Source organism: Macrosteles quadrilineatus, unplaced genomic scaffold (genome assembly GCF_028750875.1).
Source record: "Macrosteles quadrilineatus isolate MER2022 unplaced genomic scaffold, UCM_ALF_1.0 Scaffold_5__1_contigs__length_97177068, whole genome shotgun sequence".
Classification (NCBI taxonomy): domain Eukaryota; kingdom Metazoa; phylum Arthropoda; class Insecta; order Hemiptera; family Cicadellidae; genus Macrosteles; species Macrosteles quadrilineatus.
Genome location: NW_026542598.1, coordinates 95,409,943 through 95,427,085, shown reverse-complemented (window position 1 = coordinate 95,427,085; position 17,143 = coordinate 95,409,943). Strand labels below are relative to the sequence as shown.

General features: G+C 35.1%; 2 protein-coding genes across 15 annotated transcripts in view; one reads left to right on the top strand and one right to left on the bottom strand.

Annotated features, from left to right (window-relative positions):
- Positions 1–17,143, bottom strand: part of LOC128993818 (protein-methionine sulfoxide oxidase mical3a-like) — a 103,693-nt gene that overhangs the window by 31,829 nt on the left and 54,721 nt on the right. For 7 of the 13 annotated variants that reach the window (XM_054417847.1, XM_054417848.1, XM_054417850.1 and 4 more), the window contains exons 1-6: positions 9,674–10,930; positions 6,031–6,177; positions 5,348–5,476; positions 3,583–3,681; positions 2,651–2,770; positions 1,045–1,131 (exon numbers count right to left, since the gene is read on the bottom strand). In XM_054417847.1, the coding sequence (XP_054273822.1) occupies positions 1,045–1,131; positions 2,651–2,770; positions 3,583–3,681; positions 5,348–5,476; positions 6,031–6,177; positions 9,674–10,681 (1,590 nt within the window). In that variant the 5' untranslated portion in view covers positions 10,682–10,930. The other 6 variants (XM_054417860.1, XM_054417859.1, XM_054417852.1 and 3 more) reach the window with 5 other exon arrangements.
- On the top strand, positions 12,242–16,082 carry LOC128993819 (uncharacterized). Of its 2 annotated transcripts, none has more exons than XM_054417861.1 (2): positions 12,242–12,714; positions 15,825–16,082. In XM_054417861.1, exons 1-2 carry the CDS (start codon positions 12,290–12,292, stop codon positions 15,976–15,978), a joined length of 579 nt encoding a protein of 192 aa, XP_054273836.1. In that variant the 5' UTR covers positions 12,242–12,289; the 3' UTR covers positions 15,979–16,082. The 2 variants fall into 2 exon arrangements, 1 of the variants encoding a protein (XP_054273836.1); XR_008490828.1 differs by lacking the exon at positions 12,242–12,714 and adding an exon at positions 14,913–14,996.

The window sequence follows — 17,143 nt, the reverse complement described above, 5'->3', positions numbered from 1 at the left end:
GTTCTCATCTTAAATGATTGATTGATTGATAATTGATAATTAAAAAGTATCCAATTCTCTCGCAAAACTTTAATTTTTATCAATTTATCAAAAATTACGGCAAAGATAACCTACTCAAATGAAACAAAATATTAAATATAAAATCCACAATTTAACGACTTTTCCCCCTATAAAGATTTCAAATCTCACAATCTTCATGTAGGTTTTTTTACCTTTTTTTACATACATTTTCATAATTTACAGTTTTGTTTATCTTTAGGAAATAGAGAGCTTGTGTCTATTATGGGCTAAAATAGATTTTACTTCACAACTTGAATCTGAATGTATACTTAAGACGAATAAATTAATTTTTAAGTACATATAGCTAACACAAATAAAGGTAAAAACTAACTCCCATAAACACACTTGCAAAGGGGACCGGTTTTCCCAAGATACCAGTCACCATTTTGGACATTTTAGGGCCTCTTCTAGGGTTAATTTTGATGCAGTTAACCAAGTTAAACATACAAGTGCAGGCTGTCCAGAAAGTAACAGTCATTTCAGTCTTTTGAGCACCATTTTTACTCTTAATTCTTTGACTCTAGTGGACCTTAAAATTAACACAACTAACCCTCCCCATTAGTGTGAAAAGGGGTTTTGTAGAAAACACATTGCAAACTAGAAGCTGTCAGGAATAATTTACGCTAAGGAATACTGTGCTAAGATTCAGTGTAGTAGTTCACTAATTTTTCTTTTATTGAACCAATGTTTACAATTAAACATCATGGAGGCAGAATGTGTGACTGATGATTTAATAACTGACAATGTCAAATGCACCTCTTTGTCTGCCTAAGGAGAAATAAAAATCTTGAATCCCGAAAGTCATTGATGTTATGACAGAAACGACAGTCGAGAACTTATTGTATTTTGTGGTGACTACCCATTCACCATGATGTTATGAAATAGAGGTCAGAAGGTGGCCAATGCTCAGGGAGAATCAAAAAGCTTTCCCCGTGGCATGACAAATGCTACTTTTTGGACAGCCCTAGTGTCAGTTATACTTACTAAAGCCTTGACAGAAACTCCAGTGTTGATGCTGCGATGTTGTGGCGAATCCGTGAGTCGGCGAAGATCTCCTAGAGATCTGGCTTTCTAAACCAACCAAACAGCAAACAGCATGCGATTAAACTTACCCACCTTTCCAATGCTACACCTTCTGTTACACCATTGACTGTGATAGGGTGAAATAAACTTGTCATCTCTGAGTACCATAGGGCTGCACCATTGTAAAAAAACAAATTTACACTTATCTAGATTTCACAAGATTTTTATCGGTTTAAATTTACAATTCATTTGAGCATCCAAATGATTTTTCTGCTGTTGAATACAGTTTCCCAGCTTAGGCAAAATTACTATCAAATTATCCATAGCTTTATCATATTTGCTTGTTCTAGAGTAGTGTGGTCAATGGTATAGGTCGCCTCCTTGTAATAAATTCACACTTGTTCAATGCCACATGGAGAATCTATATCACATTCAATCAATGAAACCTATTCACCAAGGTCTATTTCACGCAATCACAGTCAATGGTATGAAAGTTTGAAAACATTTAGGCTTTTCATTTATTTTAATGACTAGAAAAAATATTGTAATCTCTAAAGATGAATTTTAAAAAAAATGAGAAATTTATTGCTCAACAATTATAACATTGAGCAACAATAGTTTTAGATTTTACTGTGCTTCTAGAGATAGGACACAATAATGTGGATATCTAATAATATGGAGAGTAGATAAGATAAAAGTACTATATGCCACTCCAAGGCTCAGCTATTCCTTTCAAAACTGGTTGTATCCAATCCAGTCTACCAATGAAAGAATGTCAAAGCGAGTACCATTTAGGACTCTGGATTCCCATGATGGGTTGACTTAAGAATGCTCAGAGAATTAGGGAATTTTTTTACTTTTGGCATTTTAAAACGTTCTAATTTCTAAATCATATCAAAAGGAATCAATTTTGTATCGTTTCGACCTTCTGTGAGTTACTTTCCATAACTTTGTGGTTATCAAAATAAGTGAATAAAGTTAAATAAACATAACTTAACAGTGATCGTTAAATTAAAAGTAATACAGTAATATTTTTTACACATAACTAACTAAAATAAATGGGACGAGGCTTTTCAGATAACTTATTCACTTGATCAATTTTATATATAAAGGCTATTTCAGTTCAAAAGTTTGTTTTATGTTATTTTAATTGCTGTCATCCACAGCCACACAAAAATTTCTTAAAATAATCATAAAATATTGTTTTAATTTCACCTTTATCTCAGTTTTGTTGTCCGCTACATTATATTTTGTTAGTCAAGCTGGGCAGAAGATTGACATTGTCAAGCTAATTTTCCAATTTGGATATTTTTTTATGGTTAAATAAATCCAGGATTCAATTCACCAGCAGTAAAAAGGGGTTTTACTGTCCAAAAGAGTTACAATCTTTTATAGAAAAATAACCACCCATTTCAAATAAATCACAAGTGAACCTAGTAATAGTCCAAAAGAGAACCCACCCTATTATTTAGGTTAATTTCCATTAATCTAGCCCCTGAAGCTTGTAGCGTTTTAGCCATTCTAGCGTTAACTCGTGCTTGCTGAAGCGAACCTAACCCGTACTCACCAGCTGATTGGTGTAGCCGTTGGTGCGAGGGGAGGGGGTGAGCGCTCGCGACGGTGACAGAGTTGCGACTGTGACAGGCTGCGACTCACATGCCTTCTGCAGGTCACAGAAACTGCGACGCTATATACATGCACATGCACACGCCTTGATCACACAGTCTAACATGTGGTAAATGAATCAATGTATCAATGCATTTTATAGAAATTTGTCTTGTTAGGACTTTTTTTAATTAATGTTATTCTGATAGCTTACCTGAGAAAATTGGAGTTCATTGTGTAAACCTATCTATTAGCCCTTGGACTCTAAATTTCTCAGGTAATTTAGCTGAACTCTATTAGTATTTTTTTTTTTAATCCTTATAATATGAATTATAAATGTACTGTTAGAACTGTTAGGAATGCATACACTACTTTGTTAAGGTTACCTCTTTTAATCACAATGACTTAAATATATTGAAGTTTTATGTTGAAAATGTTTATATGAATGAAAATATCACTGGTTGCACTATGAGTTAGAACTTGCGTAATTAGTTAAATTGTATGATTCCCAAGTCACAAAACAACAAAAAGCTACACACACAGCAAGCAAACGTTAAAAACACTTTTTAAATTAACTCTAAATGTAACATTTTGTTGACATTATGGAGCAGGAAAGTCAATGTATTCCACAATTTACCAAAAATAATAGAATAAAAGCCAATAAAATGTATAGTTTAGTTGTTAACCAACATTATTTTCCCCTATTATACAATTCAATCAACTTCCAATGAAATTCCTCCTTAAAAAATATTCTCTTACACACTCATTCACTCAAAAAGTATTATAACTTAAATATAGCTGTAGCTGTGGTTTTATATTTATATAAACAGCTGTTTTTCAAATCATGGTTCACAAAGACTTTCCGCTCCTAAACAGCTGATCAACAATGCTCACCAGTTCTTTGATGGGAACAGCAGCTGGTACAGGTTCCTCAGATGGGACTTTAAGCGAAACGGAACTACTCTTGGCCGCTTCCCTACAGTATAATTGTTTCTAAGCATGCAAACACAAAACAAAATCAACAACATAAACATGACATGCAAAACATAAAGTGGGCACACTTTAAATAAGTGGATGAAATAACAAGCTTAAGTGTAGGTAAAGCATTTGAATGCCTGATAAATATCAATTTGAAATTTAAATCAGTTTAGGTCAAATATACTATATACCTACAGTATAAGGTACATATACTTGTGGTTTGACCAAGGGCAACAAAATGTTTAGGTAAAAAATCCTGTACAGTAGTGTTCTATTTAAATACATATACAAGCCACGAGGGTACCTTAGAAATAAACTCATGTTTGTGTAAATTATACTGTGGGCGTTTATTGTACTTGAAACTCATAAGCCGATAATCCTAGTGACTTTTCATCAAGTGAAAGATGCTTTATTATTTCAGAGCCACCTTCATTATCGGAAATGGTTATCGATCTTGTCAAACATTGTTGAAAAAAACAATTCATCCATTACGTTTGACAACAACTCATCTTTTATCTCTGTTACTCTTGAGGAAATGTGAACAAGGTAATTCTATAGGTAGAACAATGTTGTTTTCATACAGTGTATTTTGGTTTTGTTTAGAAAAATTCAGATTCAAATAAGTTACATTTAGTACATATGTTTTAATTTTGATTGTGATATCTGAAAATTTTTGGTGTTTAGTAGCATTTTTAAATCCAATAATACAGTCTGAAGAGGGTAAATACCCTATTTAAAAATAAAATCCTTTAAATATATCTGGGGCATATTTAAACATTGCAATATTGGTACTTTCAGGGAAAAAGTGTGATTTTATTTTATCCTAATTATTGTTTGAAAGGTATTTCACCATGATGATAAAGAACAAAGGTATTTTCTTTACCCAAAGGCGAAGGACCTTGTACTCTATCAGACTTTTCACTATCAACCCAACCAACTAGTAGACTTAGATTATTTCAAGTAAAGATAAGAGAGAGGTGTGAGTTTAAAATCGGAAAAGAATAATCAAACCACAAAAATATTAACAGGTTTTTAGTTTCTTGTATTCTTTCACACAAAAATAAAGGAACTGGTTAAAACTTTAACCCAATGTATTAGTATTGCACAGTAACAGTACACAACAGATTTTTATCAGAAAAATGTTCTGCTTCAGGAATTAATTTTAACCCCTCAAAATAGAATATAAACATTGCTAGCTAAAAGTTATGCCTGACAGCTAATTATTACTTGACCACTCTTCTGAAAACTATTTCAAAATCTGAGGTATTATTTTGATTTACAAAAAACCTTAGTAAATTTCAAACTAATTGAAACAAACAAACAGCACAAAACTCTTCATCACAATCAATTCCCTGATTAATCAGTGTGTACTAGCATTTTTTTCACTAGCCACAAGTAAAATTAAAATGTGTAAAAGTCACATTCAAAAAGCACAGTGCACATATCAACCACAGTTTTAACATATCAAACATAACCACAATACACTGGAAACTCCCCACAAAAACACCAACCTTCCCATTCAAACTTTGATAAAAAGACCGCAGCAAGAACCACAAGAACGGCACGGCCACAATCATGGCCCCTACTATGGATTACCAGTTGTTGTTATCACCACGGGACTTAGTATGATAACAGGTGAGAGTTTATCACTGAAGTGAGAGAGAGAGAGAGAGCTACTTACCAGGTCGCGCACGCAAATGTTGGATAGTTCGTCATCGTCCACTGGACCACTACTGATGAGCACTTCCGGATTTTCCTGACTATCCGTACTCAAGGCGTCAAATCCGTTCTCGTGGTGTCCGTTGGTGATCTAGTCAAATTCTAGGGTTAATTCACACTTCACAAGTTAGTTCACAATTTACCTTGTTGAAGTCTACTTTAGTCGTCCTTGGTTGTGGATTGGGTTTTGGTATATTTGCATTTTATCGGGATCAATTTAATTGGGATTCAGAATTATGAAAATTGTAAAATAATATATTGCGTATTTGAATCAATTATTGGAGATTTTGCTGGAGACAAGCAAAATACTTAATTCTTTGTGCATAGTGGTTGTTTTACACTTTCAACATTTGAATATATTTTATCAATCGACTCTTGGTCATTTAAGAATCACAAAATTAAATACATAAGAATAGTTATTTTTTTTTATAATTTAGATTATTCAAATAATGCACTTCAGCTTTTTTCTCCAAATTGGATCCAACTAACGCAAAAGAATAAGAAAGGGGTTATTTAAATTACGGTTAGTTCAAATTTCAAAATCATAAGACAATTCACACAGAAAATCATTGTAACTTGGTCAAAAAACTCAACATTTAAACATTTTAAAATAAAAAAACATATATTTCAAACACAACTACTCACGACTGAAATGTGGTTTTCTTTTTCTTCGGATTTTTTGGTCTTTTTTGTTTTCTTAGTTTTGGCTGTCACGTCTCCGTTCTCCGTGCTCTTCTTCTTCTTCACAGTCTTTGTGGTGGTTGTTGTGGAAATCGACTCGGAGACTGTGTTCTAAAACATGATTTATACAATGTGAATATAAGGATTTCATCACCTTAGCCAATTAAAAGTCTAATACCCCTATTATTTCCAATTAAAAACTTCGAAGTACTTTGATTGTTACTTAAATACCAACTATTTGACTTAAATATTTTATCAATTCTTAAACTCGATTTTATTAGACATACCGGTACTGATCTTACAAAACTAGGTTACGGGGTTTTCACGTATATTTACCTAGGCTACTTGTCAAATCTTTATGTTTATCTAGCAATATTATCAACCCTAAAATCAAATGTTTATGATAATCTTTAAAAAGTAGGTTGCTTCGCCATACAATACATTCATACAAAATTACTGCAAGGACCACAATATTTTTACAAAGCGGATAAGAATCGTTTTTGAACCAAGTCAAGTATGATTAACATCTAAAAGGATATAAGTTGAGTATACATCCCAAGCAAAAATAGCAATAAAACTTTAAAAAAAACTAGTGTACATGTTGCTCGAAATCGAGCAATTGCAAATAAGTACAGGAGTTATTTATAAACAAATAACTTGTTTAAAAACTAAAACAGTCATAATTTCCATTGATTTTAAAAGAGACAACTAAAAGATTAATAACTAATGGGAATACTCACAATTTACATAACAGTCCTATTCCAGTTTAAAGGGTTAATTTTAAACAATCAAACTGTCCATGGACGGGAAAAGGTAAGCTTACAATTTAAGTCAACGTAAAAAGGCTGTCAGCTTTTATAAAGTACCGTACCTAAGTTTTTTAGCCAATTTGTAGACAATAAGGTGTAGGCTACGTTAAACTCTACATGACAGAGTTAGGTAAACACTGGCAGAACTCTGAAATGGTGTTATTTATCATAGGCTTACTCATATGCCAAATCCTTAAAATAAAAATTCTATAATTAATAACTTATATCATTAAACACAAACTAACATCTTTTTTAAAATTTGTAATACAACATATAGATAATTTACACATTGACTGTTTACAATTAACATATCCTCTTTTACTCACTATTAATTTTTGCAACGAGAAAAATCTGTTTCATAATCATTGACATGGATTTATAATAAAAATAATCTATCATAAAGTTTAAGATTAAATAAACCTGCCACATAGTTGTTTTATTTTTTTGGATCAGCTGGCTGAAATTGTTAAAAAGGCATTTGACAGTTCTGGTTGTTTACATTTAAATGTCAAAGCAAATGTAAACATTGTGAATTTTCTCATGCTTCCATGGAGACCAATTATTATTAATATTGAATTTCTGACAACAGCTGGAGTTTCAAAACAATGTTTGTTTCACATGTTAATCTTATGGAGAAATACGAAACTTTAAAGGGCCCCAGGGCCTCACTCTCTAATTATTTTCCTAAAAAGAAAGTTTCCTGCACAAATTCACGATACGCTCTTTCCAATGACACCAAAAACATGGCAATCGGTTCAGTAGTTTCGGAGAAGTAATTGTCACAAAAATCCTGCTTGCGTATTAAATAAGTATAGATTCTTTAACTACCTACCTAGCCCATAGGGCAGTTTTAAAAGCTGGTGGAGCCAAATATTTGACTAAAATACCAGGGTGATTAAAAAAAAAAAAATGTATATAAAGTTACATTAAAATACTAACACATACTAAATGAATTTAGGAGAAACTATAAAGAAAAGGATTTAAATTTCTGGTTTATACCACAGTATGCCTGTTGTATGTATGTAGTTGTGTGTTTGTTTATTTTTTGTTTAAATCAACATTTGTTACAATTTCTAATCAACACAAAGTAAATGGATTTCAGACCAGTGTAAAATAGAGTAAATAGTGTAAAACACTCGAGGAAATCAAAAGTCCTTCAACTGGGCATTGAAAAAGATTGTGATCTAGTTTTTGGTTGACTAAGGTTATCAATACTTTATTTTGTTTTTTTGTATTTTTAGTACTTAAATATTTTAAATTTACATATTATTTATTTTAAATGTGTGAGGACAATATTTTTACCAGCGCCTGGTGAGTGTTTGACGCAATAACATCACACGGATGCAACTGATGCTTGCTGCATACAAATACAGGCGCTGCCGGTCTGGGAACATTATTGAGGAAATGTTTGACGCCGTCAATCTTCACTTTACATCTGTTTTACGACTCATAAATACTTTACAGTTTGTTTATGACGGTCTTGGAACGAGGCGAGAATGAGTTTCATAAATAACTTCTGTGATTTGTTGATGAATTAAAGTTGTATATTAAGACTTTGAGCAAATTAGGAGAGTTTCCATGTCTATGTATAGTTTGTAAATTATCTGTGCAAGTTTTGCAAATTAATTTAGAAACGTAAATTCTGGTGTATTCTTGATGTGTAGTGGCGCCTGGAACAGTTCGGTATGCAATATGTGTACGGCAACGTTGTGCGGGTGAAGCGTTTATAATTTGCAGGCGCTAAACGTCTTGACAAATATAGTTTACTGACGTGAGATTTTGGCAGAGGAAATCAATTTATTTAACCGCACTTCAATTTAGAATTAAATCATAATGTGAAATGTAGTGTGTGGTGTAAAATGATGCCTATGTTTTACAAACAGGAGCCATTCAATTTATCAAACGTTAACAATTAACACTGATAAAATGTTGTAGTCTTTAACAGCTGTTTCAAATTTTGTAAACCAAAAAAACTTATGTAACACTTTAAATATGTAATAGCATGTAATAGTAACCAACTCTAAAATATAATACTCTTATGGCTAGGAAACTTAGGACTAACAATATTATTCAATTAGTTAAAACTGTCAGAAAAAAGCACATCTAGTTAAAACGCACTAACAAGTCTAAAAAGCAACTCTGTACATTAATATTAGGAAAAACTGTATAATTTTCCTGTTCTAATCTATTTCTATGGTGTTGGTGTGAATTTGTGCAGTGATTCTGTATGTATCGAATTTACTTTTATTTTAATTATATTTCTTGGTTATTTTTTTCTAATAATTCAAGAGTTAAATTATAGCTTCCAATAACTTAAATGAGTATTTAAAGTTCCTTTACATTTGATTAAGTTATGACATGAAAATGGAATATAACGTTTATTTTTTCTATAAAGAAGTCAGAACAAAATTATTCATTAATTGTGTAAAGTATGACCTAATTTATTGTTTAATCGAATTTATTTGGAATATTACTTTTTTTGTTTTGTTAATTATTATTTGATTTTGTATGCATGAGTAAAAATACAAATAAAACGTTTTAAAGATATGATGGGATTTACAACAGAAAAAATTTCTATGGGTGGTACAAATTGTATTAATATATGAACACCTACACGGGGAGTAAAAAATCACGTGGTCCTAACTTCGCCTTTTGAACTATGATTTTTATTCATGTAACCTAGAATTTTCTATCGTGAATCTAAAATATGTTTTTGGTAATTTTGATGACACAGTAAATGCAACTTTGTAACCGATACGATACTTAACTACATTGTATAGTGATTGTTAGTCACTCACATTGAACTCCTCTACAGCTTCGCAGCTGAGCACCTCCTTCACAGCATCCTCTACTGTGGTCCATTCTTCACCTATGTTAGCAACGCGCATGCTGTTATTCACACAGTCTACACTATCACAATCACTCGGGATTGACGAGGGAACTTCAACGGGAGACGGGGAAATTTCGACTTTAGACTGGGTTATCTCCACGGGAGACGGGGTAATTTCCACGGAGGATGGGGTGATCTCCACGGGTGACGGGGTAATTTCCACGGGAGATGGGGTAATTTCCACGGGTGACGGGGTAATCTCCACGGGTGACGAGGTAATTTCAACGGGGGAAGTCGGGGAAACGGGAGAAGTCGGTGAAGTGGGCGTCTCGGTTTCGGAAGGTTTCGGTGAATCGACGTTTAGAGTAAATTCGGGGAATTGCCTAGGTTCGGGAACTATTTTCTCAGATCCATCGTGAGTTTCTGACAAAACCTCAGAGGAAAAATCGAGGAGTTGTTCCTCATCGACTTGCGAAAGTGTAACCTGCGTTTCAAATTCGGTTTCGGTAACAGCAACCGAATCAGACCCTAGTGTTTCGATTTCCTCAATGACAAACTCTTGAAACTCCTGAGGCGATGCGATACCCGATGAATTCACAGGAGAGTCGTCCGGGGGATCTACAACAACCAACACGTCTTCTACGACTTCCTCCTGGAGGAACGGATTCGACTCTGTTAGAGGACTTTCATGATCTGAAGTGATGGTTTGTGTGAACAAGGGGATCGGTTCAAGATCACTTGCGTCTTCTGTGATAGGAGATTCGTCATCGGGTACGAACGGATTGTTTTCAGTCTGTGGCGACTCGACATCGGGAACTACAACATAATTATTATCTATCGGTGACACAACCTCGGGAACAAAAGGATTACACTCTATCTGAGGAGAAGAGTCGACCGGGGTCCGAGGGAATAACGGCGATGTAGGTTCTGACGGGGATAAGTCTATTGTGTCGGCGAACACGTTGAGTGTAGCCATAGTGTGTACCCGCTCAGCCTGTATTAGACCATCGCTAGGGTCTGGGTCTAGAAGGAGTTTGACAGGTGTGACTCTAGTTGTGGTAAGCACCGGAACCTCCTCGACGTCCGCATCCTCCTGTTCTTCCGTGCGGGAACTGATCCTGAGCGCCAGTTCAGAGTCTATAAGCTCCTGGAGACTTGTGTCCGACACGGGGAGGTTAAAGGTCAAGTCAGTAGGGGACAGCTCACCATCGAACACTTTGTCGCTACTTACGACTTGAATGTTTTCTGCCATCCCGTCCATGGTGCGCCGCCTGCAAGAAAAACACAGAGTTAGAATACGTGAAACATTGGAGAGAATCGAAAAAAGTGTATTGCATAGATAAACTATAACATTAAAATTTCTAGGGGGATTAGCGAGGGTATGGTGGAGTTGTCGAAGTTGCTATATACTGTAGTGGCAATTTACATGTTTACAGGGTTGGAACGAGAGTGTGAGTCGTCGTCAGACAATGGAGTCTGCAGAGCGCAACGACAGTTCCTGTCTCAACAACTGTAGCACAGCCTACTTGCTGCAAAACTACAGTGTCTTCTTTTGCAGGGTCACATCTTCAATATACGGGATAGGGGGAAATTTTGATAGTTAAGTTCGCTCCAACACCTAGTCCATCTGGGGACAGTTTCGTTATGATCAATACTTTACTACTCCAAGAGGGAAAATTGGATATGAGTTTATAGGTGGTCTATTGGTGGAGCGCAAGACTTCGGTACTCGAGGCCCCGGGTTCAAATCCCTCCAATCTCGAATATATTATCTAAGCTAATGCCGCAACCCTCTAGGCTTTAGTTGAAGTAATGTGTAAAAAGGGCGTCAGCCTGCGTCCTTAGGTGTAAAGGTAGGACAAAAAAACTACGAGTCAACCGCATTATAGATATTAAACCATTAACGACGCTACCTTGAACAACAATAACACAGTAGGTGGCACAAACATGCGCAGCAGATGATATTGTTCTCGATATAATAGGCTACCACCCAATCTTCCAATGATAAAACCTCAGCAAACTATTAACCAACTGAAGTAATTTTACTTTTATGCTATTATATCATTAGTAACACGATTAACCCAAGTAAATCACTTAAATTGGCAGCTTGTTATGTGTGGTTAATGTGTACGTTGAGCGCTTGTGTTGAAAATTTTGCTTTGCATTTTGGGATGATTTTGTATGATAACCTTTCATGTTTGGTCGTCAAACCAGTGGGCGAGCTTTTATTTATAAATTTTTTTATGTTTAAATTTGGCTAACCTATTTTTGAAATAAGTTAAAAAACAATATTCAAAAAGCAAATAAAACACCCCTACATAGAGTCATATGACGGAACCAACATAAAATTTGACTTAAGCCCATCCACTATCCAGATAACAATTCCATGAGTATGTTTAATATATGGTAAAAAATACTATAACATTTCCTTTCAAGATTCTAAATCCTGCAATTGCACTTAATTCTCCATATGCGTATGCGTACTTAATTCTCCATAACGAACATATGATCAATAATCTTTCACCAGATTCCAAAGCTATTTACTCACAAACTTTCTATTGGAAACCTTTATCTCAAAACTAAAAATGTGTAAAGAAACGTCAGAATCTCCAGAAACCAAACAATCCGCAAAGGAAAACACCAAAATTAACGAATCTTCGTCGAGTTCAAGAACAGCGACAACTACCACAGGCAAAGACGAGTTTGGAAGACCTCTGTGCACAGTTGGTGAAAAAAAAGAAAGAGAAACAAAATGTCACGAATCGCACGGACAATTCAAGCAGAAGGGTGGAAATAAAACAGAGAAACATTCAAACACAACTATAAAATGTGCTGGTACAAACAAAGGTGTATCAGCTTACAGCAAGATTGGAGAATATTGTCAACAATTGGTAAAACAGGCTGTAACAAATATCGAGACTCCACCAATGTCTTCGGGACAAACTAGCGTGGAGAAGAGAGATGGAGTAGGGCTGTTGACGAGGTCTAGACGTATCCAGCTTATTTCCAGGTAAGACTGTAAGAGGAAACTTTAAGGATGTAGTTTATATATATTTCTTCATTTATAACACTATCCTTTGGATACTGAAGTAGACATTCGATCCATACTGACCAGCTGTCGCCAATTGTGTATTGAACATTTTAGATTTGAACCCCTTACAGTCTCAAAGTTTGCTTCTGTAAAAGTTGTATTGTTTCCTTTTAGTTTTAGACGCTGGTGTAGTTTATATGACAGAAAAAGGCTGCCCTTTCAGTTTCACTTGGTCAGAAATCAGAAACTGACAGTAGAAGGCTAAACTCTATCGGATTTTTAATTCAACTCCAGTACTGTATATCTATCCGTATTCTTATAATTGGCAGCAGCCTCAACGTGGGAATGGATGTGTTGACTTTGTTTGAGTCAACACCTGATTAAGTGTTGACTTTGAACTTAAGTCAACATTAAAAACATCCAATTTTTGCTTTCAATCGTCAAATGCAATAACGTAGCCAACTGACTGGATTCGTAGTTAAGGAAATACTTCATTCAGTACAAATTTCATACTAGAAATATAAAATTATTTTCGTCTACGTATCGGTGTAGACTTTTTAACCTATTTTGCGACGGGATTGTTGAAACTTTAGTCTTCTCTATGGCGTTACGGGCAGAAACGGTTTTAGAACCAGAAAGCTTCGGGTTTTACGGCAAACATAACCACACGGTCAGTTGGTCGTAAAACGCTGTATGTTTACAGATACCTTGTGGCGTGACAAAGAACCATTGACGTGTCCGTGTCTTCCATTCCTACAATAGACCATCTCCTGTAGGGCCACCTGCTGCACTCGACACGCGACATTGAATTTGATTTCCAAGAACTCTTGGATTAAGTTGATAGGTCAAGTTGAAAATATGATTCCCAAAATGGCCAAGCAATTTTAAATTACAGTAGCACAACGATTTTTCATGTTCTTGCGGTTTTTTCTTGCATTGATTAAACGCAAAAAACTTAACTGATTTAGTTATTTACGCCATTTTCAATTCTACAACAATTTATCGGTCACAAGGTAATTTGTCGGTTATAATAATCAATTGTTGATTTGCCTGGACTTAAATTCGTTGTAATTTCAATTTCATGGACCTAAGTGCAGCAGTAGCAGAACCTAAATTTGGCATAACGATTTTTCGATGTTCTGTACACAGCGAATAAAACAAATACATAAATGTACATTGGAGCCCACATCAATAATTTAAAACATTTTCTATTTGGTTTGCGATTTACATAACCGTAGATAAAACATATGACATTCATTCCAGTGTTTTGTGATTTGTACTGATCAACATTTTATGAAAAACAAAACTAAAACTAGAAAACACGTGATTGTTTTATCACCTGTTTTGATTGAAATTTCGACGCAAACATAATTTGTTTACAAACATTAAAATCCAGCTCAAGACACCAGAACACAAAATTACACAAGTTAAATTTTCCTAAAACATTACAACGCGATAAATTATAATTTCCAAAAAACAAACACAATGGATGAGAGGTGCAAAGAATTGTCTGACAAAATGGGGAAATCATCATCGTTCTGTTCAGAGGGGAAAACTGACAAACATACAGAAAAGAAAACTAAGTCAGCCTGTCCAAGTTCATCCGGAATTGGTAGAGATGCATTTGGAAGAAAGCTATGCCCAGATAAAGTACAGGAGAAAAAAAATATAGAGTGTCACGAATCTCGTAAGAACTTTTTCGACAAAGATAAACCCAAGGAGAAATTAAATGAAATCAATTCCAAAGAGGTTAAAGAAACCAATTGCGAAGACGCGTCCAAGAAACGGAATTTATTTAAATGTAAAGCCACTTCAAAGAATAGCTGTTGTTCTTCATCTTTAAAACCTGCTACTGAATGTGACAAGAGAGATGTGCCAAATAACAAAAGCGGGTTTTGTGAGCACGAAGGAAAACACACCGTATTTAGCGTTAAACAAGTAACGCCTTTGGAAGACAATATTTTTAAGATGCCACAACCAAAATTGTTCGCGATGGAACCTTGCATACCCCAAGTGGAAGAGAGAACCATAGCAAGCAAAACTAGTTGTAACCTTCCGAAAAACTTCTGTCCACAATTGAACAAACCTCCCAAATCAGAATTCTTTTGTATTGACGCTAGGAACATGAAACTACACGACTGTATGAAACAATCGGTGAAAACCAATAAGGTGGTGAAGACGACCGCAGTTGAAGCTTCTACGTCATCTGGCATGAGTAGAGCTGGGTTTGTGGCGCCAAGGCATCGACAAATGTTTGGAAGGTGAGTTTATTCACTGGGGTAGTTAGTCAATTGAGGTTTTTCAAAAATATGCTTTTAGGGAATTTTTGAGAGTTTCACTCATTTCATTTGGACTTTTTTGTTGAATGAATGAAATTCTTCTTTATTGGGGCGAGCTTAGGACCTCTTAACCACTTACAGTTCTCTGTTGCTAGAACTACAGGGAATTCGGATGAGTGCAGACATCACGACGATAGGTTTTCTAAACCTGGGCAAAGGGAGAAATAGTCACGGAGCATTCGGATAGCTAAATTTATTCGTTAGAACTCCTGCAGACGAATTAGATTCGAATTAGCTTTAGGCAATGTATTTTCTCGTTGAGATCACTTCCTTACCCTACTGATTCCATTTCAGGAACCTTTAAGCGTATTCTCTCATTACTTTCCCTTGGACTATTTTTACACTAAATAAAAGATTCCTGGAGTTCTTTCAAGTTTGGTTTCGGTTGAGTGATCATTTGTTTACCTAATCGTTTATTTCCTAACCAAATAGCAGGGTAGAAATAATGTTTTTAACAGAATACATAGATTAGTGATTTTTGTGTCAACCGTGTCGCCATTTGGAGTTTGCTGGGAGAAGTTTTACCCAACAGAGGCATCCTCATTCCTCAGTGGCTTAAGAAGTCCACTCTTTATCATTGGAGCACAGTACGGTAGTTAATACTTATATTGACAGATATATTCACACTCAAAACGGACGTGAGGTTTTAAAACCATTTCCCTTCCAACCCAAAACTAAAATTACCTGACAGCTTGGTTATTGTTACCTTATATAGTCTTTTATGTGCTAGTTACACAAACTATTGTCCAGATGGGTGCCGACGGCTGGTGTGTATGCTGCTGTCGCCGTCGCTATGACGTGCTGGGTAACTGAATGGGGAGCGATAACAAGGCACTTACCCTTCTACAGACAACCTAAAGAGGAAGAAACCCCCCAAGATACTCCTACAACATCAGAATCCTGAGTTTTGGACTTACTTGATGCGAAGAAATTTTAAATTGCAACAAAAAGACGGTAATTTTCGAATATCATATATTTTGGAAATTTAAATACACCAATTTAGAATTGTATTGTGTTACTTTATGACTTTTGGGACTTTATCAAGATTTGGTGTTGTCTTTTTGATAGTTAAGTACAATAGTGCATGACCGATTTACTGATTAAGCTGATGCCAATTTTAATGAGCATAAAAAAAATCTGAAGTAAATGACATTTCATCACTAGGAATTTTGGACACGAGCTCAATATTAACGAACGATGCGGAACCAGGGTTAGACAATGAGTGAGGATTGGAAATACACTTCTGTTGTGTGATGAACTACATTTTCTTCATACAGCGCCATTATGTTCTAAATCACAAAGTGTTAACTTCATATACTGTTAACCTTTATAAATTAAGCCTAATTGATGTTTACGTCTTTTTGCCGTTGAATACGAACATTTGTTACCGTTAATTAAAAGTACGACATATTACTGCGCCGAAACGGTAGTAAATTCAAATTATTCAAATTCATCAAATATGCCTCCTTTAGATAAAGGAGAAATTTCCAATGATAATTTAACGAAACAAATAATTTGATGTGACAATGAACACAAACACAGTTTTAAAAGGTTTGTATAACCTTTTATCATAGGTATAGAACTATTTTTTTCATTAAAATTTGTGGACGACTTTTAGGCTAAAATGAAAAAAATTGTGCTGATGTCCTCCATTTCAACTGATTCTTTTTCGCTACATGGGCAACAAGATTTCCCGTTATGCAAAGAATATGTTTGAAACGATCATTTTTGCTCCAGCATGACGAGAATAATATTTCCTCCGAAACACAATGATGTGTTTGTTTTCGCCATTTTGTCTAAACTCCCGCTATCGCCATTCGCCATGCGAATCGCAGCAACTGACGCAACCTCTGTATTTTAAGAACTGTTTATACAACGTTATTTCGGAGCTGACCGCGAGTGAGTCACCGGAAACGACATTTCTGCATGGTTATAGGTGAGCGAGAGGAAGGTGACAAACGAGATTTGTTAGTGACGTCATCGGAGAAAAACTCAACGTCTACGCCACAGTGTGTATAAGTCATCGTTTGTCGTGTAGCCTTAAGTTGTGATTAATGTTAGGTGTTAAA